The 22,579-nt window shown below is 47.9% G+C and overlaps 1 protein-coding gene across 1 annotated transcript in view; it reads right to left on the bottom strand.

The window, feature by feature from the left end:
- Positions 1–22,579, bottom strand: part of LOC146270826 (laminin subunit alpha-3-like) — a 55,284-nt gene that overhangs the window by 19,073 nt on the left and 13,632 nt on the right. The window contains exons 6-38 of the mRNA XM_084708450.1: positions 21,731–21,828; positions 20,253–20,368; positions 19,378–19,496; positions 18,788–18,878; positions 17,929–18,060; positions 16,517–16,567; positions 16,261–16,308; positions 14,804–14,938; positions 14,502–14,636; positions 13,949–14,086; positions 13,515–13,573; positions 12,691–12,790; positions 11,479–11,531; positions 11,107–11,212; positions 10,707–10,806; positions 10,345–10,501; positions 9,757–9,904; positions 8,891–9,033; positions 8,707–8,804; positions 8,404–8,563; positions 7,587–7,750; positions 6,423–6,531; positions 6,236–6,333; positions 4,627–4,831; positions 4,299–4,425; positions 3,670–3,809; positions 2,976–3,091; positions 2,462–2,673; positions 1,854–2,058; positions 1,538–1,682; positions 1,211–1,351; positions 795–956; positions 386–487 (exon numbers count right to left, since the gene is read on the bottom strand). Of these exons, the coding sequence (XP_084564576.1) occupies positions 386–487; positions 795–956; positions 1,211–1,351; positions 1,538–1,682; positions 1,854–2,058; positions 2,462–2,673; positions 2,976–3,091; positions 3,670–3,809; positions 4,299–4,425; positions 4,627–4,831; positions 6,236–6,333; positions 6,423–6,531; positions 7,587–7,750; positions 8,404–8,563; positions 8,707–8,804; positions 8,891–9,033; positions 9,757–9,904; positions 10,345–10,501; positions 10,707–10,806; positions 11,107–11,212; positions 11,479–11,531; positions 12,691–12,790; positions 13,515–13,573; positions 13,949–14,086; positions 14,502–14,636; positions 14,804–14,938; positions 16,261–16,308; positions 16,517–16,567; positions 17,929–18,060; positions 18,788–18,878; positions 19,378–19,496; positions 20,253–20,368; positions 21,731–21,828 (4,113 nt within the window). The remainder of the gene's footprint in view (positions 1–385; positions 488–794; positions 957–1,210; positions 1,352–1,537; positions 1,683–1,853; positions 2,059–2,461; positions 2,674–2,975; positions 3,092–3,669; positions 3,810–4,298; positions 4,426–4,626; positions 4,832–6,235; positions 6,334–6,422; positions 6,532–7,586; positions 7,751–8,403; positions 8,564–8,706; positions 8,805–8,890; positions 9,034–9,756; positions 9,905–10,344; positions 10,502–10,706; positions 10,807–11,106; positions 11,213–11,478; positions 11,532–12,690; positions 12,791–13,514; positions 13,574–13,948; positions 14,087–14,501; positions 14,637–14,803; positions 14,939–16,260; positions 16,309–16,516; positions 16,568–17,928; positions 18,061–18,787; positions 18,879–19,377; positions 19,497–20,252; positions 20,369–21,730; positions 21,829–22,579) is intronic.

The following is a 22,579-nucleotide window of genomic DNA, read 5'->3' as shown; positions in this document are numbered from 1 at the left end:
AGAGATTCACAGCTCCCAACACGTGACAACTCCCAGACAAGAGAGTTCATTGGTGGAGCTCTCCTTGTAATCATGACAAGGAACGTTTAGCCAGTACTTTCTCCTGACCCCGAACATCTATTAACCCTGACAAATAGACACAATCTACTCTTTTTATTAGCAAGCTTACATGAGAACATACTAACTAGTATCCAATGACTAGGTCTATTGATTAGTGAATAATGCAAGCACACAGGAATTCCCAATTTATTCCACAGTATGTGTGTGTGTGTGTGTGTGTGTATGTGAGAGTGGGTGAGTGTGTGAGTGTGAGTTTGTTTGTGTGTGTGTGTGTGTGTGTGTGTGTGTGAGTAAGCGAGCATGTTAGGTTGTGTTGTATACATACACTCAGCAGGATGTCTGGCCTCCTATCCAACAGATTCATCCCCTCGCTAGGAATACCAAAGGACTTGGCCTGGTAGGTGAGGTAGCCTCCGTAGGACGACACCTGAATGAGACATGGACACCGAGTTGATGTAAACCCCTAAAAATGACTCCAATATAAATTACATTCAAAGAAAAACCCATTAACAATTTGACAAGATTCTTTGGCCATTTGGAGCCTTGACTGGGTTTATAACATTTATAACTGGGAAGTTTTATAACATAAATACAATTATATTGTCATTGTCTGCCTGAAACATGAGCCAATGTCCAGACCCCTTTTAATCCTCAAGAAGAAAGAAGAACTACATTTCCCTCAGATGCCTTTCTGCATTTCTCTGTGGAACCAGGAGGACTGTCCCTGCACTCACCCTGTCTCCCAGGTAGGAGGGGGGCGCCACCCAGTGGAGCACTTGAACAGCAGTAGGCAGCTCCTGGATGTCAGCCACCAGTGTGTTGCTGCTGGGGTTAAGGACCGAGGACACCTCCTCCTGGTCTCCCCTCTCCAGCCTCCAGCCCTGCATATCCACAAACTGGAGGGAGGGAACAGGAAGCAGACTTTTAGAGGCATCGTAAGATGTATGTACGTAGTGCATGCTGTGCTCACCACAGAACATAGCTGGTTTGTGTTCCGCAGGTGTGACTAGGCTGAGGGTCTGGAATTTGGGTTTCTGCTGTGGCTGCTGATGGCTTGGCTAGATAGGGATGTGTTCCTTAATCTGCCTGAGCAGGTTTCCTATGTGCAACTTCCTGCATTGACGTTTGAGCCCCACAGTCGCGCACACACCTTGCCCCGGCGCTTGCTGGAGCTCTGACACTGGTCAGTGGCTCCGAAGCAGAAGCAGATGATACAGCCACTGGGGTGGGAGGGCTCAAAGTGGAAGGAGCCTTCACGACAGGCAGTGCAGCGGTCCCCCTGCATGTTTCTCTGCAGAACACACAAGACAACACCCTGTCAGGGCTGAACGATATACAGGAAGTGACCACAAAAAAAAACAAAAAAACATGTGATCATGAAAAAAAATTCAAAAAAATAAAAATGGGTCCAGACTGAGTGGGTGTCATTGAAACAGTGTGTGCTCGGGGTCTGTGGCCTGGGTGTGGGGTGGCTCACCTTGCAGAGACACTGGCCCGTGTTGGGGTGGCACACCTCAGGGGTCACGCCACCCTGGGCACAGTCACACGGTACACAGCCAGGGAAGCCATAGTATCCAGCAGCACATCGGTCACACTGGCGCCCGCCAATCCTGGGCTTGCATCTACACACACGCGCGCACGCACACACACACCATTTATCTCCATGCTCTGTGCAGCAAGCACTACAGACAAATCAAATCTCAAGAAATAAAACAGCAGGACTGAATTCATATAGCGTGACAATATGATCCATCCCTCCATAACACTATGAACAACTCGGCTGGTGCACTCACGTGCACTGTCCGGTGTCGCGGTCGCAGTCGGGGCCGGCGCTGGCCTGCAAGCCGTTGGGCGAGCAGTCGCACTCCTCGCAGCCCAGCAGGGGGTGGTAGCTGAACGTCTGGCTGGCACACACGTCACACGCCGGCCGCACCGTCTGGGGCGGGCAGATGCACTGGCCCGTCACCTCGTCACACAGACGCACCCCGCACTCACACTCTGGGGGACGGGCATGGGATCAATCAAGTCGAATCAAGTCAATCTGTCTGTCTGTCTGTCTGTCTGTCTGACGTCTGTCTGTCTGATGTCTGTCTGTCTGTCGGTTTGTCTGTCGATCTATGTGATGACTGTCTGTCTTACATCTGTCTGTCTGTCTCTCTGTCTGTCTGTCTGTCTGTCTGTCTGTCTGTCTGTCTGTCTGTCTGTCTGTCTGACATCTAACCGTCTATCTGGTGTCTGCAGTGAGTGTCCGAGCCTTTCTTACAGTCTTTCAATGCTTCAATGGCCTGAAACAGGAATTGATCAGAACCGCCAGAGGAATACAGCAACACACAATGAGCCAACGTGTTTTTTTGCTCGTATTGATAAGATGGACAGGAGACTGGGTGACACCCAAACTCACGTCTGCAGTACGGGAAGCCGTAGTATCCGGTGGCACATTTGGTACACCGGCGGCCAATCACATGCGGCCTGCAGTGACACTGGCCTCCCAGCGGATCACAGGTGGGTCCAGAAGCCCCAGCCTGGTCACAGCTACAAGGCAGCGCTCCGTCGTTGAAGGCTGCGACTAGAGAGCGGGCTGAGTCCTGGCAGAACCGAGAGGACGTCCTGGGGCTGGAGGGGAGGAGACGGGCAAGGTGGAGCACTCTATCACTACAACTAGAGGGCGACATTTACAAAAGCTCAAATGGCATTTACAGAAACTGTTCAATCTGAAATGTTCAATATGTTCAGGACTCAGAGTTGAGAAGATTTCATATGGACGGGAAGCCAAGTAATCCAGGACACTCCAGGACATACTCATTTTTTCTCATAAAAACAGTAGAGAAATCATGATTAATGTCATAAGGACACTGTTTTGCTTGGCGCTGATTCCCTGAGCCTGGAGAAGACCACCAGCAGATACATGTACGTACGGTATGGAGAACCCCTCTGCCCCACACAGTCGGCTGAAATCTGAAGATTTATCCAGCGGCTTCTCTTTCAGGAGATCAGGGGTGTAACTATCATCAGGAACCAGCAAGATATAATCCTGAGGCGGAACAAAACATCAACGTCAATCTCATAAGAACCAAACAGCAACTATCTCACCCACTACGTACTATCTCTCTTCCATGTTGATGCTAATCCAAGGTAAACAACATCTAATCCCACCTAAATGTAATCTAAAAACAGATTAAAGGGATGAGAACGTGTTTAACAATAGGGGGCAAAAATAATAAAACACTGCTTTGAGTGTTGAGTGGTTGTTGGTCTTGACTGCAGTGTGCAGGGAGGTAAAACAAACAGCCCCAAAGTCAGTACAGGCTAAACTCTGGCCTTACCCTACCTTAGTGGGTTTAAGAGCTTAGCTCTAATAGGTCTGAGTGTGTGTGGGGGGGGGGGGGGTCCAGGTAGAATACAGAACCCTCATTGTTGTTGTTTGGGAGATGGTACAACTGAGGAGGGGTGGGGGGGGGTTAATCTGGCAACCTGGTTGTTGTGAAGAGTTAGGTCTAATACAGCATACCAACACTGAAAACTGGGCTCGGACAAAACTCAGGGAAACACGTGATGTGTGTTTGGAAGGGACCACAAGACCTTGGTAGCTGACTGGTACAAACATCTTACCAGAGTGAGGGTTTTCCCAGGCGGTACCCTCAGAGAGATGGTCAGAGGCTCCTGGGGAAGATCAAGGGCGATGCGCTTCTCAGCAATGACCAGCTCCCTGCAGCCTGACAGCGCAGGGCATAGGGAGGCATTGACTGAACCTGGACGGCAGGACCGAGGGGAGAGAAGCAGGAGAACGAGAGGAGGAGGGTGACAGGGGCGAAGGAGGAGAGACGGGAGGAGAGAGAGGGTACGAGAAGAGACCAAGCAGGAGAGGGTGAGGGCGGGTTGGGGTGGGGGAGAGAGGGGAAGAAAGAGAGGGAGAGAGAGAAAGAGGTGGAGAGAGAAGAAGAAGTGGGATGTGTTAGCGTGCTCCACGGTAATCCTTTCCCATCAGGCCCATCAGGGGAAGTGTGTCCGAGCCCTTTGATCATCTTGTCATGTGGGCGGGAGGCGAGAGGGGGCGAGTGGAGGGGGGCGGGGCTGGGCCTTAATCTGACAGGGAACCACCTCCAAGCCCCCACATTTACCGATACCAGAATCGCCAATCCTCTAAAAGGACACCACAGTCATAATTCCGTGCTTACATCCAGGTAAGGAACCCCTCCATTTCCCCAGGCTTCACCACAGGCCCTGGTGTCCAGACTTACCCATCCATCTGCGGCCTGCGTCCACCACGACCTCCACGGGGAAGGTGGTGTGCTCCGGCTGGCGGAAGTGGACGACCACCACGTATCTGCTCGGAGAAGGAACCCTGGTGCTGAAACTGATCTCTGTCTGCAGTGATCGGAGAGAGGGAGACAGAGAGAGAGACGGGGAGAGAGATATGGAGAGGGAGAGACGTGGAGAGATAATGAAAGAGACATTGAGAATGAGACCCATTGAGAGAGAGGGAGAGTGAGAGAGTAATATATATAGACTATTGCGGTTGGCCTCTGTTGGCAGAGGGGGAATCGATCCCATCATATGAGCGTATACCTGGGGGGATTTGAGCAGAAGCCCTTCGCTCTGGGGGACAGGGAGGGAGAACTGGCTCTCGGATTGTCGCCTCCGCCTCCAGTCCTCGCTCTCCTGGGCCGGGCGGTAAACATCACCACGAGGGGGGGAGAGGCGACCGTCGCGGGCGGCGTCTAGAACCAGAGCCGCGCCAGGCCTGGGGTAGCGACTAGGAACACAGTACTGACTGGGGGGTGGAGGGGGGTGGAGGGGGGTGGAGGGGTCAACAGAAGGACAAAGGGTTTGAAGTGTTTTCCAAGCACGGACGAAGAAAAATGTGACTAGTTCATGAGCCGGGTCAGTGACCGGGTCGAGATCACGACCTGCGGACCTACAATAATCTGAAAATAATCCTCTTTAAAACGTAGTAGACATCCCCTGGCTATCGCGTTCTCTCTCATCAGTGTTTTTTTTTTTTAACAAGCCACACGTCACACACACTTACACACGCGCACACTCACACGTCTTGTGAAATCTTTGTTTGAGGGGAGCAACCTCTTTGACCCTCTCTGGCAAGCCCCTCATTCCCCACCCTATAGCCCCACCCTTTTTCTCTCCTTTCTCTCATTCTCTTCAGCAACCCCCCCCCCCCCCCCCAATCCTCATTCACTTTCTTCTCCATTAGAATGGCACACACCAGACACTATTTCGAAATATCCCCAAACGTCCTTGTGAGGCCGTTGCACTCTTTTTCAAGCTCTTATCAACCATTCTATCACGAGTCACGACAAAAACCTATTTGTTTTTATAGGCTCACAGTTGGGTTCTCGTCTAATGCCTTTTCCTACATATTTGTTTTATGTCTAAATGGTGTGGCAGCATGAAAGGAACTACGGTTTAATGTGAACAAACTGTCATTTCAAGGAAACTCTATGGTGTTTGTTTTTCCACTTGAATTCAGTTTGTTTTATACATCAGATATCAACTCGCTAATAGCTTGATACAATGGAAGAAAAACGGTACATTGTGTGGGAGAGTGGCAGGACGTCTTTGAAAATGCAATTTTCTGCTTAAAAAATAAATAATAGGACTTGATGTTGACAGCTAAATATGAGCAGTAAACATGGCAATACATCTCAGTGTGTCTGCTGGGTTAAGGAGAGGGTGTGAGGTAAAAAGGCTGTGTTTAAGTAAAGAGAGAGAGAGAGAGACAGAGAGAGAGAGAAAGAGAGAGAGAGAGAAAGAAAGAGAGAGAGAGAGACAGAGAGACAGAGAGAGAGAGAGAGAGAGAGAGAGAGAGAGAGAGAGAGAGAGAGAGAGAGAGAGAGAGAGAGAGAGAGAGAGACAGAGAGAGAGAGAGAGAGAGAGAAGAGAGAGAGAGAGAGAGAGAGAGAGAGAGAGAGAGAGAGAGAGAGGACAGCCCCAGGTACCTGACAGACCATGTCCAGCCCTGGGAACACATGTCAGTGGAGTGGAGTCACACCTGGAAACCAGCTGTGTGTTTGTGTCTCTGTGGGGGTGTGTGACTAGTGGCCTAGTAGTTAAGCTAGCAGCACTTTCCCCAAAATACTGGGCTACTCAGTTTGATAGTGTGGAGGTCTCTACACGCTATAAAGTAATGAGCTGGTATTACCAGAGAGCTCTACTGTACCTGTCCTCAGTGAAGTGTCCATGAACGGCGACACACAGTACTTTGGGCTCCACATACTCCATGGAGAACTCCTCCGCAGGTACCGCATACACTTTGTACTAGCGACAGATCAGAGCAAACAGTTCACAGGAAATTGAGGAGATCTCTTCTAACCAGCATGTTACATGCCAGAGAGGCTCTCTCTTACCAGCAGGAAAGAGGCCGTGGAGACCTGGAGAATAAGCCCGGCCTTGTGGGTAAGATGGAAAACTGCCACGCGATTGGTTCCGTCCACAGACACGCTCCGACACAGGAAGCTGCCGGGGTCAACACACACTTTTACCCTTGTGTTGTCTTAGGGGTCAAAAATGACCCTTCACTATGTTTATCAGCAGAGAAAACCCCCTAAATGTTATCTTACCTGAAAATGTATGACTTTTCCTCGACTGACCCCAACATTAGATAAAGTGAAACATTGTCTTTGTTCACATTTCCATGAAAGCTGTACACCACTAGGGTACAAAGATTGTCTTAGGGGTCATTTTTGCCCCGACAGTTATAAAACCATTCCACCCCAAAAAAATTGACACACACACAAACATACACTCACACACATACAATAAGATAATTACATTATTTGTGCTTCTGATTGAACTCAGACAAAGCTAAAACGTCCGCGTGCAGGTGCAGCATCTCCCCTCCCTACATGACTCAAGCTCACAGGCAAAATAAAAACAATTTCAGACAAACTAAACCAAATTTCAGACTAAATAAAAATGTCTTCAAAGCATTGTTTACTAATGGGGAATGCAGTCAGAGGCTACAAAGGTCCTGCAAATGACAGTACCCCCAGTATTCTTTGCTGAAGCCATGACTGCATATTTCAGTGCCCAACAGGGTTAGGGTCTCAGCTTTCAGATCTACAGGTTGTAGATCTGATATTTTCAGATGTCCAGAAGGAACAAGAGTACAATGATTTAGAAGAGGAGGTATCTGAAGATGAACATGGGGAATAATACAACCCGGAGCATTAAGCAATAATACACCTCTACTTAGTAATGAAAACAGTTATGACGGGTCTGCTGTAATAAAAACGAATAGTTGTCCACTGATTAAATGTAGTCTTTCTGCAATGTGAAGAGGCAAAACCTGCATATTCACAAATGTTGTGATTAAGTACAGGTTGTTTCTTCATGCAAAATAGATTAGGAGTTTAAAATTCAATAAAGCTGCTTTATTTTAGGGGTTTGGTGAAGGTGGGTCATTTTTGACCCTTAGGACAAGGGGAGTGTACAGAACGTTAAGACAACACGAGGGTTAATACACACACATGCACACACAGACACACAGAAACACAACTACACACACGTACCTATATGCACAGCTATAGATATTGGCCCGGGCCTGGATCTGGGCTTCTGACTGGCTGGTGACGAGCAGATTGACGTTCTGGACGGTGTCCAACTCGCTGGCGTACTCCAGAACCAGGACATAGGGCCCTGGCTGGGCCACGCGCAGGCTCAGCTCCAGCTGGGTCTACACAACACACACACACACACATACATGACATGACTCATCACTTATCCATGCTGTATGTGTGCCAGGGTTTGCTCCTGTCCCCCTCTCCTTATTTGAGCTATAAGAGTTTCTGTAAGAGAGCTATAAACCAAATGCCTCCTCAAACCTCTTCCTTCCGGAGCCAAGCCTGGTTTGTGTGCCCCCTTACCTGTACAATCCAATGTATTTCTGAATACAACAAATTGTGTGTGTGTTTGGATGTTTACTGTACGTGCTCGTTTGTGTGTGTGTGTGTGTCTGTGTGTGTGGGTGTCTGTCTGTGTGTGCGTGTGTGTGTGCATGTGTGTGGGTGTCTGTCTGTGTGTCTGTGTGTGGCTGTGCACGTGTGTGTCTGTGTGTGGGAGTGTACGTGTGTGTCTGTGTGTGTGTCTGTGTGTGGGTGTGTACGTGTGTGTCTGTGTGGGTGTCTGTGTGTGTGTGTCTGTGTGTGTGTCTGTGTGTGGCTGTGCACGTGTGTGTCTGTGTGTGGGTGTGTACGTGTGTGTCTGTGTGGGTGTCTGTGTGTGTGTGTGTGTGTCTGTGTGTGTGTCTGTGTGTGTGTCTGTGTGTGGGTGTGCACGTGTGTGTCTGTGTGTGCGAGGCCTCTCCAGGCCCTGGGGGGCCATGCCCACCTGTCTCCCCGTGATGGATGCCATGTCAGGGTGGTCTGGTGTGGGGCGTCGCACGCGGGCTTGCCTCCTCCTCCTGCGTGCGCTGCGCGTGGAGAGCAGGCCGTGCGAGCCCAGCACTGAACTGAACCTTTCCATCGACACGTGCTTATAGAGCAGACAGCTGGGAGAGAAGGCCACACACACAAAGACACAACAGTGTCAGGGTCAGCGACTAACCAGCGCGTAGCACAGACAGTAGCCAGTCATAGCTAGCATGTAAACAGAGCGCCGTTTGGGATTCTGGAGAGGAACTGCAGGGATTACTTTGTGGCGGAGGTGGATGTATACGTGCAGGGCTGGGTGATTTTCTCCTGGAGGCGAGGCGCTTCGTAGAAGTCGCTGGGCAGAAGCACCAAATAGTCCTGTGGGTGGGAGGGGAGGAGTGAGGAGAGACAAGACCGTGGGACGGGCAGTGTTTTGGCGGACGACAGTCCCAGAGGGTGCTCACCAGCAGGATTCCCTCGGCTCGCAGGCGTATGACCCATCTCCCGGGGGTGAGAGGGAAGGGCTCTGCATACCCATCCCCGGGCACCGACACAAAGGATGGGGAGGAGCTGGGAGGAAAGACCACCTCCTTACTCTGGCCAGGCCCTGCAGCGAAGCATTCAGCCACGTACTAAACACAGCGTCACAGCTGACACCCTGGGCCGACACACAGACTACGGTCCTCTGAGGAGGAGGTTGAATCTAGATATGTGTTGTTATTGTGGTAGAGGAGGGTAGGGCGCGAGCATGCAGTGTGAGTGATGGGGAGTCAAACTGATGCAATCCTTTCGTTCAATGAATATTCCGGTGGGCAAACCGGGCGGTTGTACATGTGTGTGTGTGTATAGAGAAGGGGGAGGGGGGGGGGAGTTGAGAGAGGACGGGCTTACCTGGGCCCCCCCTGATGGTGGTAGCCGCTACGCTACCGGTCACAGCTGCGGCCCCAGGGTTAGCATACCGTAGGAGGATGCGGTAGGATGAGTGCCCAGCCTCATCCACATGCACTGTTAGCCTGACGTCACTCTGCAGAGACAGGGGTGAGAAGGGGGTGGGGGTGGGGGGGGGGAGGGGACACGGTTGACTGGAGAGGGTGCAGGATCGTGTGTGTGTGGGGGGGGGGGGTGACGGGAAGAAGGACTGGGTGTTAAACACAAACGAGCGGGCCGTGCATGGGGAGGGGGCGGAGCGGGGTTAAAGCAGGACACGGCGACGCACCGAGGAGAGCGGGGAGGAGCTAAGAGGACCAGGGGGAGAGGAAGGAAGGACGATAAGAGAGAAGGATGGAAGGAAGGAAGGAAGGATAGAAGGAAGGAAGGGCCCTTCACTTACAGTCACAGCAAGAGTGAAAGCCAGCCTCGTCCACCACCAACATCCTGGCCCTCACCCGCCTCGCCCTCTGTTGGCGGTGGGTGGCGTAGCGTACTAGGATGTGGAAGGGGCCAGGGAAGGCCACGGCAAGTGATATGATCACCTCTGGCTGAGGAGAGACAGGGTTAGACACCTACCACCGACTTACACACAGCTAGGAAAACCGCAGGGCACAGGAGGAAAGAGCTACCGTCAAGAAGACACTACTGCACACACTACCACCATTGGATGAACACAGGTAAAACGCTGATGTATTCAGACGGAAGCTATTTTACACACAAAAGCACGGATTAGAGCAGCGGGGAAAAGCAACTACTAAATCACTGAAAAGAAACGCAGGAAGGCAGATTTTGAACCATGTACACGACTGCATTATGTTCACAATTCCTCATTCTTTTATTTACAACCTCGCCAACACTTAACGGCCACCATCGTGTTCTTCACTTGTGTCCCTTTTCACTTAAAAAAAAATATATATATTTGCAGTGAAACTTTTTCCTCGCTTTTTCACTGTAGTATTTTCAGGTTAACAGCAACCGTCTGACTAACCTGTGCAGGAGACATGATGGCGTAACCTCTCCAGCTGAACCCTGGGAAGGCCCGGGGGTCGTAGCCGAAGCGTACGAGCCTGGCGTTGGGTGTGATTCCATTCTCCACCTCATACTTCAGCTGGTGCAAGCTGGGAAAGTAGTGGTTGGGTGCCGGCCTTGTTTTTTGGAAGGTAGGGAGCGTTGGTAGGAGAGAGAATATACAGTACAACTTACATATGAATAATTGACAACCCAGTAAAATTTTTCGTATTCCCATTATTTATTCCAATGCATCTTTTAGCATTGGTGACCATGCCTCGCCTCAATAACGTGTAGGAAAACAGAACTATGTGTCCTTGTAGAAAAGTGTTTAGAGCTTACTCAGTGCAAGTGCGTCCAACCACATTTTTCCGACACTGACACTGTCCAGTCGTATCATCACACGCCTGTCCAATGGCCCCGCCCACGTCACACTGGCAACCTTTCGGTGGCAGGAGATGAAGTGGTTACAATCTCAACATTAAAGCATGACTAGCACATGCTGTGGTGTTCACTGAGGTCAGGCTTCACCTGGAGGTAGGTATCCTGACATGTTAATCATTGATGTTTCCCTCGTTAATATTGTTTGGTCAAGCGAAATAGCTTCTGTTTGAGGACACACCTTGAATAACGATCGCAGATCTCAAGGTCTAGTTTGATAGTACATACACATTTAAAAGTGAAGACATATTTATATTTATCATTATATATTATATCATTTATATTTAGACAGGTGACCCACCTTGACAGCCAAAATAGTTCTTTTTTTGTAGCAGGAAGTAGCCCTCCTTACAAGAGTCACAGATGTGGCTGCAAGTATTGGATTTGCAGGGACACCGGCCATTTTTCTGGAAAAGAACATACTGTAAATGTCAGGATCATACCGTAGGACACTGCCGGTTGAGAGATAAACATGTCAGGAAGGAACATTCTAAATGTGTGTGACAACGGCGTAACTCCAAGACAAATGACTTACGGTAGTTAAGGAGTAATATTAGGCAAGCAGTCATTCGAAAATAATTACAGTGAGGTATACCCCTCTGCTTGACAGTGCAGGGTGTGCCGAGCTGTATTGGAATGTGGTGCGTGAGCATGGCTGGAACAGGAGACCAACCTGCTGACACTGTCCCACGCCACTCAGAGTCCCTTTGAAATCACAGCCACATTCTAGGGGACAGAAGGAGAAGAGGAGAGTTCGTAAGATGAGGAGGTCCCCCCTCGCCTCTCTGTAACTTGAAGCATGCAAGTCACAAACACCAGAGTTTAGCAACAATGACAATACAGCAAAAAAGTGGACAACCACAAACGTGTTGCCACATGACCTGCACGACCTGAGGAGAGAGAGAGAGAGAGAGAGAGAGAGAGAGAGAGAGAGAGAGAGAGAGAGAGAGAGAGAGAGAGAGTGTAAAAGAGACAGATTGAAAGAGAACAAGGACCGGGTGAGGAAGGGAGAGCACCGGAGGGCACAGTGAATAGATCCTGATTACAGGATTCCTTCCCTTCCATGGGTGAGACACGGCAGCAAGAAGAAGCTGCAATCCTCCCAGCTCAACATCAAAGGGCCTGGGGAGGGGCTGTGCTCTCAGGCAACGAGCACAACCTTCCATCTCCAGCCACAGCCAACCTGAGGCATTCCTGGGATATTAAAAGCTCTTTTTTTCCATTCCTCCATATATCTGTTGGCAGCCAGGCCGCGATAACATTCTTGGTGGAAGGCTGTAACTTTAGACAGGTATCTGGACAAAGACTCAAACTGTTCCCTCACTGGCCGGCAGGGAATAGGCAGCTCCCTCCCTCAGCTGACAGAGTTAGGACAACAGCCTTTAGGTTTGGTTTCATTTCAGACTACTCCACATAACCCAAAATTCACAAGTATACACCAATTATCAGATGTGTTTATTAGACTTATCTTAGAGATAATACAATTTCTCAAAGGTTGTTTAGCACCTAAAAGCAGTGAGGCAGAACTCAGCCGCCTTCAGAATAGTTCCTGTTGGGGACAGGAAGACAGATGCAGCACTGACAGGAAGGAGCCTGCTCACCAAGGTAACAACACGATAACCCCAGATTCATTCTCTCTATGATGTCACAGCCTCCTCAGATTACTAGCCGTGATTTAATACAGCTGAAAATGCTGAAGGCAACCGTACTGACAAGCAAGTTAGCACAACCCAGTAGCGGACTTCCTCTCAAGCCCTGAAAACATTCAGTTTTTCCAAGAACTTTGCTTTTTTTAATATATATGATCACACCATAACTCTGACTGACAGACAAGTCATGGCCATGACACAGCTCTAATCTGCAGGGTCACAAACAGGAATCTTACCAATACAGCCATCAGGGTTCTCCATGGCCAGGTTCCAGTAGAGAGGTTTACATTTGTCACACAGGGCTCCCTCCACATGGGCCAAGCAGTTACAGAATCCCTAAAACAACAGTTACCACTGTGAGTAAGATAGAACACGTTGCAAATGTTGAATCTGCTCTACAAATTGATTGTACAGTATCAGTTGAATATAATATTGGATACTGCTGAACTGGTTGTGAGTTTTGTATAAATATATATATACTGTTTGTTCAATACAATTTATACAACTTTTCCATCAAACCTTATTTCCTTAAATATAAAACTAACACTAGTATACAACAATTGTATACTACTTGTTGACTATTGTTCAGTACTAACCCCATAAATCAGTAAATAACAAATGGTCTCAAGTGAGCGCCTTTGAATTAGCCTCCTTTCAGCATTAGAACATTGGAGCACAATGGTGACAGGTTCACACAGAGCATGCACAGAGAGAAAACAAGAGCAACATTAGCTTCTGGAAATCCTGTCCACTTTGTTTTTGTTTCGCCAAGATGGAAGGAAGCGGATTTTCCTCTTATGATGATTACTGTTAATTTTCACATCCAACTAGTTCAAGACGAAAAAAAACCCTCTCTTCCTTGTAAACTCTACCGGATACAGGTTTGGTCATGCAGCTGCTATCAGATAACAAATATGAAAACACTTAGCACACACACCAAGGGGTCTGGCCCTGGGAATGGGGGTGGGTGACCACAATAACTCATGTGCAAAATACAAACAGTTACAGGCGTGTAAAGTGAGAACGCCACTGTCGGCCCTGTTAGGATGGGCCAGCTTACCGTTTGTGTGTTTGCGATGGTACTCTCTGAGCCAGCTGGGTCACACTGACTGACGGAGGCTGAGGAGGATAACACTAATGTTAAAGCTCAAACTCACATCACTGGGAAAAAAATTGGTCAGCAGAACATGAACCTAAATGGTTTGGTCATACAGAAGACAGCCAGCTGAGGAACAAATCAATAATAATGGATTTTCTACCAAGGGGGAATGATCTAAACCTCCCTTCTTAGTTGAATGTCGATATCCTCTCAAATACTTCTACTGCCACTAGAACGTTGAGAGCACATGACCTAATATCTAACAACTATATTCTCCATACAATAATCTGGCATTCGTTCAAGAAAAAGTTTCTGGTCACAGACTATTTCATGACTTCTCCGAAGTCTAGAAGAGTTGAAGTTCTGGGTGTCTGCCTACTACGGGGAGGGGTTACCTGAGCACTGGGGGAAGCCGAGGCCGGGCCCAGCACAGCGGTCACACAGCTGACCCACCACTCCTGGCCGACACAGACACTGGCCCGACACGGGGTTACACACCGAGTCATACGACCCCGTCCGGGAGCAGCGGCACACTGCACACGCGACAGAAACACACGCACACGCATGCACATGAACGAGCGCGCGCACACACCCCTTCCCTTTTGAAATATGAAGTATAGGATTGTACTACCCAGCACAGGGTTGTTCCTCATCCAATGTAACAGAGCCCACATTTCCATGAATCCTGTCTAATCTAGGGTTGCTCCCTGTTCGACGTGTATCTGGATGACAGGGGGTAAATCAGTGTGGCTGACAGCCAGCGCGGGGGGTTTATAGGTTCCTGTGGGACACTGAGCCCTGAGAGCCATGAGGCCACATTAAGTCCGGCAGCATCAGTTTTTCCACGAGTAGTGGGTCACAAAAAGGTCACCGCGGCCCAATCAAAGGGCCCTGATGCAGACGGAGGGTTTGGTCAAAAAGGGAAGAGGAAGGGAGGAAATCACTCACAGGCGCAGTCAGGGTATCCATAGTAACCAGGAGCACACTGGTCACACTGCTGTCCTCCATAGTTGGCAAGGCAACGGCACTGGCCAGTTGGACCGCAGTCTCTGGCAGCGACGCCTGATCCATCACAGCGACACTCTGGGAAGGACACAACTGTTTATCTCTGACAGGGGTGGAACGCTCACAAACATTTTCAACCATCTTGACTTGGAAACGTTCTTGGCCCGGGTCTTGCTTAGGTCACTAAGCAAGTTCATTCCTAACGAGCAGTGTAGTTGATCTCAGAAGGCCAGTGTTCCTCTCACCTTGGCAGTTGGGGAAGGAGTGGTACCCCGGCTGACAGCGTTCACAACGCTCACCCTCCACCCCTCCTCGACACAGGCAGACACCCGAGGCGTCACACACTTCCTGTCTCGACCCACTGCGATCGCACACACATTCTGAACACAAACAAATGTCCTTAGATCTTAAGATCACAAAAAATCTGATTAGGCATCTATGGAAAAAATAAGCAACCCCACAGTTAGCACCACATGTAGTGCTAGATGGCTTTGGAGGATGTCTTTGCCACAGTTTAACAGATGACAATGACCTACTTCCTTGCAATCGTGCCCACGCTGTGACACGGATTTGGGGAGGGTGGTGCCAGACACCAGCCTAGCCTGGCAGCGTTACATATTCACAGGCCTGGAGTTTAGAAAAGTAGTGCGGACAACAAGCGACTCCTATTGTAGCCTTGGCCCCCTCTAGCAACTACTAATCATTAAAAAGAGCCTTGCACAAGGTTATAGATTAAATTCTTTCTCGGTCAGCACACAGGAGGAAAGGCTTTAAATTGTTTGCCTGCATTCCCAGACAAACAACAAAAACAAATACCAGAGTCAGATAGAGCATGTCTATACTTTGGTTTTAAATGAAATGCTATCGTTCAATCAGACAGGCTTTCTTTAAGGCTGATCTCTGGTGTAGAGAAAACAAAATGGGAATTTGGGAGTGGAGGGACTGCTATTAATAGACTGTCTCTTTGTCCTTCAGCATTCCCAGCAGACCGGCACTATGATGCGAGGACACCTTGGGATGAACTTAAATGACCAATTTTAGCAGATACATGTTTGTATCAGAATGCAGCACGGTTTGTAGGGCAGTAATTGACACAACCCGTGCTCTAAAATGATCATTTACAACATGAGAGTTCAAGTTTTTTTTAGTTTTTTTTTATGAAATCTAGTGCTAGGCAGCTACGTTAATATTTAACTCTCTGATACTGTGTTTTTCAACTTCAGCTTGAAGAGGACATCAGCTCTGAAAAACGTAGTCTACTGAAGGCATCACATGCTCTTAACCTCTGACCCTGCGTAAATCTATTTACCCTTACATGTCTTGGTTTAATGAGCGGCCCTGTATATTCTCACGTAAACACACCCCCAGAGAGAAGATCAGGGGCAGTGCTACATACTGAACACCTCCGGAGGAAGAGCTGAAATGCTAACAGGACTGTGTAAAAGGATGGCACAGCACAACATTGTATGGTACATTTCACACCGTATAATAGCATAGCATTGCATTGCTTGCATTGTTTAGCATAGTGCAGCACAGAATGAAACAGAATTACAAGAAGTACATCATAGCATAGCACATCATAGCGAGCAAATCATAGCGTAGCACATCATAGCATAGCACATCATAGCATAGCACATCAAAGCATAGCACATCATAGCATAGCACATCATAGCATAGCACATCATAGCCTCATTACACTCACGCTGGCAGCTGGGTGGTCCAAAATAACCATGAGGGCAGACAGAGGGCTCTGTAGAGAGAACAAGAGCAATGGGTATATTGAGGAGAGACAGATGGAGAACAATGGAGGAGGTCAATCAAAACACTACAAACAGTCTCCCTTAATGTAAGGTGAACACGCAAAAAGACTGGCAATCACTACTGTATATGTTGATCTTGATTTGAACAGTTTACATTACACTGTGTGCATATCAAACCATCAAGTGTACTGAACTTACCCACAATGTGGCCAACAGGCGACTTTGTGGTTGGTGGGTAGATTGGATAGCCTGATTAAAAAAAAGGAAGAATATTAACAACTCTACAAACATCAATCTGTGCTTGCAATACTACAGTTCTCTTGGACCGAACCTCGCATATAGAGATTTTAGAATGTTACAATTTCTAAAACAATTTCTATCAAAGTATGGCAACATTAAAGTTGGTTTCAGAGAACCCTCACAGCCCAAGGATAAAGGCAATTATATTAATAAATACACCCCGTAAAACTCTCTATATTCATATGATAATTGCCAAGCAATGCCAAAACTCCATCTTATATAATGTTCAACACCAAACCATCTTGACCAGTTTCTGTGTAAAACCACTGTATAACATTCACATGAAAGGCTTGATTTGTGTTTGCCACATTCCCACAAACAGGCCAATCAGATCTTTTTTCACTCTGCTGTGTTGTGGTCATGTACTTTACCTAATTGTTCCGGAACACATCAGTAAGACAACCTCCATGATCATAGCTAAACAATAGATGAGGAGTGGGGTCTGTTGGCAAATTTCAGATTCTTACACTTGGAGCTCAATGGAAATGGTAAGACCATAAATGATCCTTGGGACTATTGTAGAACATTTCAAAATAAATTTCAGAGTTTTGACAGTCACATTCTTGGTATTGTCGTTTGCCAAGTTCTTGTGTGAGGCACGGTGATTGCTGTAGACAAGTTCTAGAAGACCCGGGAGAAAGACTCTGTCAATCACAACTCCCAGACAGACATGAGGAGGGCAAGTTAGGAATGTTTTAACTGCAGGGTGCTGAAATTTGACGACTGACACACCATGCAATGTCTGTAATTAGAATCAGAAAGAGACGGGGGTGATGGTGGGGAGCAATAATTGAGGGTGTGGCCTGTTTGTGTTCATTTGTTAAGATGTGAGCTAAGATACGGTGTGAAATGTGCAACCAATGGGTTCTCTCTTGGGCTTTGAATCCCTATGTAACTCCCAGTGTAACCTGGTGAAGTTCATCTTTGTGTAAATGATGCAGTCAACATTTGCAGCAGCATCGGTAGACGTTTAAACAAAAGGCCACACAAATGCGAACAAAAGAAGAACAGAGGTGGTCATTGGCAGTCGGTAAAGGAACGAGGCCAACTAGCTTCCTTCAGATCCCAGCTCTCACCACACACTCTGGCCTTCTACCGTCACACTTCCTCAAAATCCAAAAGTAGGACTTCCTCAATTCAGCACTCCTCTAAGAGCTTCCTGAAAGAGCTTCCACCAATGAGACGAAGACCCACTTTCAAACAGTCTGTCTATGCTCCGTGCACTGCTTTCTCCACCAGTCCACATCATTTGTACTTGATGAAACAGATACAAGCCTGAAGCAGTCATTTGAAGTCATTGACTGACTTACGGACGCATTGTGGGTAGCCGTAGTAACCGGTCGCACAGCGCTCGCAGTTGTCCCCGGTGAAGGATGGCCGACAGAGGCAGCGTCCTGACCCCATCTCACAGCCAGCTGTAGTTCTGGAGTCACACCTGCAGGCTGTGGTCAAACACACACACACACACACACACAGATCAACATTCACCATAGGAGTCAAACAAAATGACCGGTATGCATGGAGATTTACAGCATTTCTGCATGCCAGAGTGACTGTTTCTAACCTCCCCACAAACGTCCCCGTACACTACCTCCGAAAACCATGAGGACACTAATAAGCTTTCACCGAGTCAACACCTTCATCTGCTAAGCTCGCTTAATTGAGTTTGTGGCTTCTTTGGTCTTTTCAAAGCACGGAGGGTAACCAGTTTAATGTCATCACCTCAGAAAGCCACAACACAACTGGCAGCTATTTCTGTGGCCGAGGAACAACCGTGTTCCAAGCCCAGCAATGTAAACAAGAGTGGGTCTCGATTTAGCAACCATACGCTAGACGCTGGTGCCATGCAGCATGTGTTTCTGACTCACACACAAGTCCCTGGAGAGAGGACATCTTTGAAAGCAACTATTCTTTAGCCTTACCCAACAGTCATCTGTCAGATAGCTGCATCATTACTCAAACTCATTCACTAGCTTCCATTGAGGGTTGGATTTAGGACAACCGCAACGAAAACACAGTACAGTGCCAGAGAGCTGGTCAGGCATAGGCCTGAAGAGAACTAGCCCTGTTAACTATAAGTAGACATTTGACAATAACACACACTTTTTAAAATAAAGAAAGTGAAGCCATAAAGGGAGGGTGAGGGGTGGAGATGTGATGGGGACTCACGTATACATCCGGAGGGAGATTCAGGTGGGACGCCATAGGTTCTGTAGAACCCTTCAACGCAACGGTCACAGTTCACTCCAGCAGTGTTGTGCTAAAGACGAAGAGGGATTGATAATAGGTATCATCACATCACACTGACACACTTGAACAAAAGCCCAGGACAAGTAGTTCTAGTGCTAGGAAGGATCTAATCTGAGGCTTTACTGTTGCTAATACATCTGTTTGCTTTGTGTGATGTACATGCGTTTAACACAGCACACTCAACCGACATAAAGTAAGTCTGTCTTGTTTTAACTTGCTCTCGTTTGGTTTATTTCCATAATAATTATTAAAATTATGAACTTTAGTGTAGAAATATACAATGGGGCATTTGGAACACACACAATCCCATTGTAGTGACCTGGTGTGTGTGTGTGTGTGTGCATCCGATCTAAGGGACTTAAGGAATTTGGGGGGGGAAACATTCATTCAATCCTCGAGCACTGAAAACACTCATAACACTTACACAAACGCACACACCCTTGCACACTCAAAAACACACACACACAGAGAAAAATCGTATGAGTTTGGACTTGAAAGCAGGTTCATACCTGGCAGTTGATGCAGACGCCTCCACCATCGTAGCTGCCGAAGGTGTTTAAACTTGCTCCTCGCTGCTCCACCTCTGGGTCATAATAGCATTCCGAGGCATGGGAGTAGCACTGGCAGGCTGTAGGAGGAAACCCCCGAACAAGAGACAACACACACACATACACACACACACACACACATATACACACACACACATACACCCACATGCACGCACACACTGAAAATCATTGATGTGGTACACACATCACGTCCTTCTGCAACGCAGTACTTCAAGGTACTTATTGTGATCCACAGGATGTCAAGACCATAAAATCAGTTCAAACACTTCCTTTTCCTCCAAACTTCCCCTTTCCTCAGACTTTATAATGTTTAGGAATGGTTTAGGAGCTTTTCTACTATGATAAGATGACATGTCTCTCTCATTTTCTCCTCTCTCTCTCTTCCACCCTCTTTCTCCCTCTGTTTTTGCAGGGTAGGGTTTCAGCATCCCTGAATCAGGAGGGAGAATCTTGTCAACAGTCCACGGCAATTAGGCCCCAGCTGGCAGGGAATGGCCTCCCTCTCTCTGCAGGCGGGTGCGTCACCGTGCGTGTGTGTGTGTGTGTGTGTGTGTGTGTGGAGTGGTCTTGGGAGTAGATGGGACACACACAACCATATACACACACAAACAATGTGTTCATCACACATAGCAGAGGAGTAATGCCTCTTACAGTAAGAGTTTACCGAGACCTTTTCCAACACCATAACAGGGCATTTGGCGCTGAGCTATTATGAACTAGAGGGGAGAATTAAGGGCTTGTTTCGTTTTGAGCGCTCCCAGTCTTTGAGTCACTGAGCAAAGGGGAAAGCTGTGAGGGGGGAGGCTGGCACTTACGCTGGCACTCGTTGGGGCTGTCCGCCGTCGCGGCACGCCATGGCTTCTGGTGAAACCCTGGGCAGCAGCGGTCACATGACTCACCACAGGTGTTGTGTCTGCACTCGCACTGCAGTCTGAGAACAGGAGAGAAAGAACAGCCGGACTTAATCGTTTGTGACACTTTATATTCACACTGAGGTTTCCCGTTGAAGTGAGAGAATCCTTGTCCATAGTCTTTAGAGTATCTGATGACTGTTGGTTTAATAAAACTGTTCTGAACCCTGCTGTAGTATGGACCTTAGTCCAAAGTGTAATGCAAACTTTACCGCCAACTCAAGTCTTTGTCACAATTTAAGAAATGTTTTTCCTCAGCTCACAATGCCCCTTATTACAGTAACTGTTCATAAAACTCAACATAATCACGATTCAAAGCAGCATAACTTTATCGCACATCTCGCCCTCATCTCGTCTTGCCAACAGCTGACATCACCACCACTAATTAGGCTAAACTAAAATAACCTGTTGCCTTAAACAGTAGAGATGTCAGGAAACAAACAGATGAAGTAATTTCCTTTTCTTCAAACCCATCCTACTACTCCTATCTCAAAAACAGATGCTATCTTTCACTCTGTTCTCCCGCTGCCTTGGGTAAGACTCTCCCACAACACCATCGACATCCATTGTTAAAGCAGAGTGTTGAAGGAACAAAAAAGAATGAAAGACGAAAGATGAATATGAAAGATGACATTTCAATCGGTCCGTCGTGGTGAAGAAGGAGCTGAGTCGAAAGGCGAAGCTCTCTATTTACCAGTCGATCTACGTTCCTACCCTCACCTATGGTCACGAACTATGGGTAGTGACCGAAAGAACGAGATCGCGAATACAAGCGGCCGAAATGAGCTTTCTCCGCAGGGTGTCCGGGCTCTCCCTTAGAGATAGGGTGAGAAGCTCGGTCATCCGGGAGGGGCTCAGAGTAGAACCGCTGCTCCTCCGCGTCGAGAGGAGCCAGCTGAAGTGGCTCGGGCATCTGATTAGGATGCCTCCTGGACGCCTCCCTGGTGAGGTGTTCCGGGCACGTCCCACTGGGAAGAGGCCCCGGGGAAGACCCAGGACACGCTGGAGGGACTATGTCACTCGGCTGGCCTGGGAACGCCTCGGGGTCCCCCAGGAAGAGGTGGTGGAAGTGGCCGGGGAGAGGGAAGCCTGGGCCTCCCTGCTTAGGTCGTTGCCCCCGCGACCCGATCCCCGGACAAGCGGAAGATGACGAGACGAGACGAGACATTTCAATCGACACAGAACATTCTCTGCGTTTTTTTACACTTCTGAAATTGCCCTTCCTAGTCACGTCTGTCCGAAATGTGTCAAGGACGGAAGTCCTAATGTCATGATAAATATCAGTGGGCAGCTATACCTAAAATATAAGGATACACCAGAAAAACAGGATCCAGTAGTATTTGGAATTTCAGTAGCACTAGCCACAGCTAGCTCTCACTCACCTATTTGGGTTGTCAGGAGTGAGCTCTCCACACACCTCTGCATGACCGTGGCACACACACCTGCCCCCGATGCTGATGTCTTTGATACTGTAGTAGTACTGTCGACACAAACACAGCAACACTGCCCTGATCAAAATACATTCCTTACTAACATACTGGGACTTCCTGTTGAAATGTAAACCTAACCATTTCAAACGTAAACCATAGGTTTTCGTTTGATTGTTATGAGCACAAAATACATTTAGATCCATGTATTTGGAGGTGATCAAAAGTTACTAATGGTGATTACACATCTTTTGGGTTTTTTTCATATTGATAACAACCATATCATGCGGGCTGTCACCAGCTGCTTGACTATATCAACCGCACCCAGGACTGATTCTGCACAGGTGAATCACACCAGGTACAGCTATGACCCCAAGCACAGACTGTAGGATGAGTCAGTGTTTGCAAGCCACCTGGTTGGTTGTTTTCTGCTTCTATCTGGCCTCTGTCAGCTAAAGTCCAGACCTAGCCTAGCTCAGCCCAGCCGACTGGATTTGAACACTTCCCTGGATGCCTGCTTAAGAGGGAAAATCATGTTGGAATAAGCTGAGACTCGTACAGGCCTTTGGTCAGACCATGAAGAAGGCTGGATGTCTAAGTCCTAAAGCTTTCAATTAAGGTTTTTTTTCTTCTATCAAATCTGCCAGGGGCTACAAAACCCTGGAGCCAAAAGAACCTAGGCTAATAGTATTAACGTCACATAGCTTTGTAACTCATTCATAGGCAGATGAACAGTCAAAATGTTAGAACATCCACCATTCAATGCCACCATTCAATATTCACTAAAGATGTTCTGTTTACCAG

The sequence above is a fragment of the Hypomesus nipponensis genome, chromosome 10 (assembly GCF_054491055.1).
Source record: "Hypomesus nipponensis isolate SF chromosome 10, ASM5449105v1, whole genome shotgun sequence".
Lineage (NCBI taxonomy): Eukaryota > Metazoa > Chordata > Actinopteri > Osmeriformes > Osmeridae > Hypomesus > Hypomesus nipponensis.
Note: the sequence above shows the minus strand (reverse complement) of the source record. Positions and strands in the feature narration are given on the sequence as shown.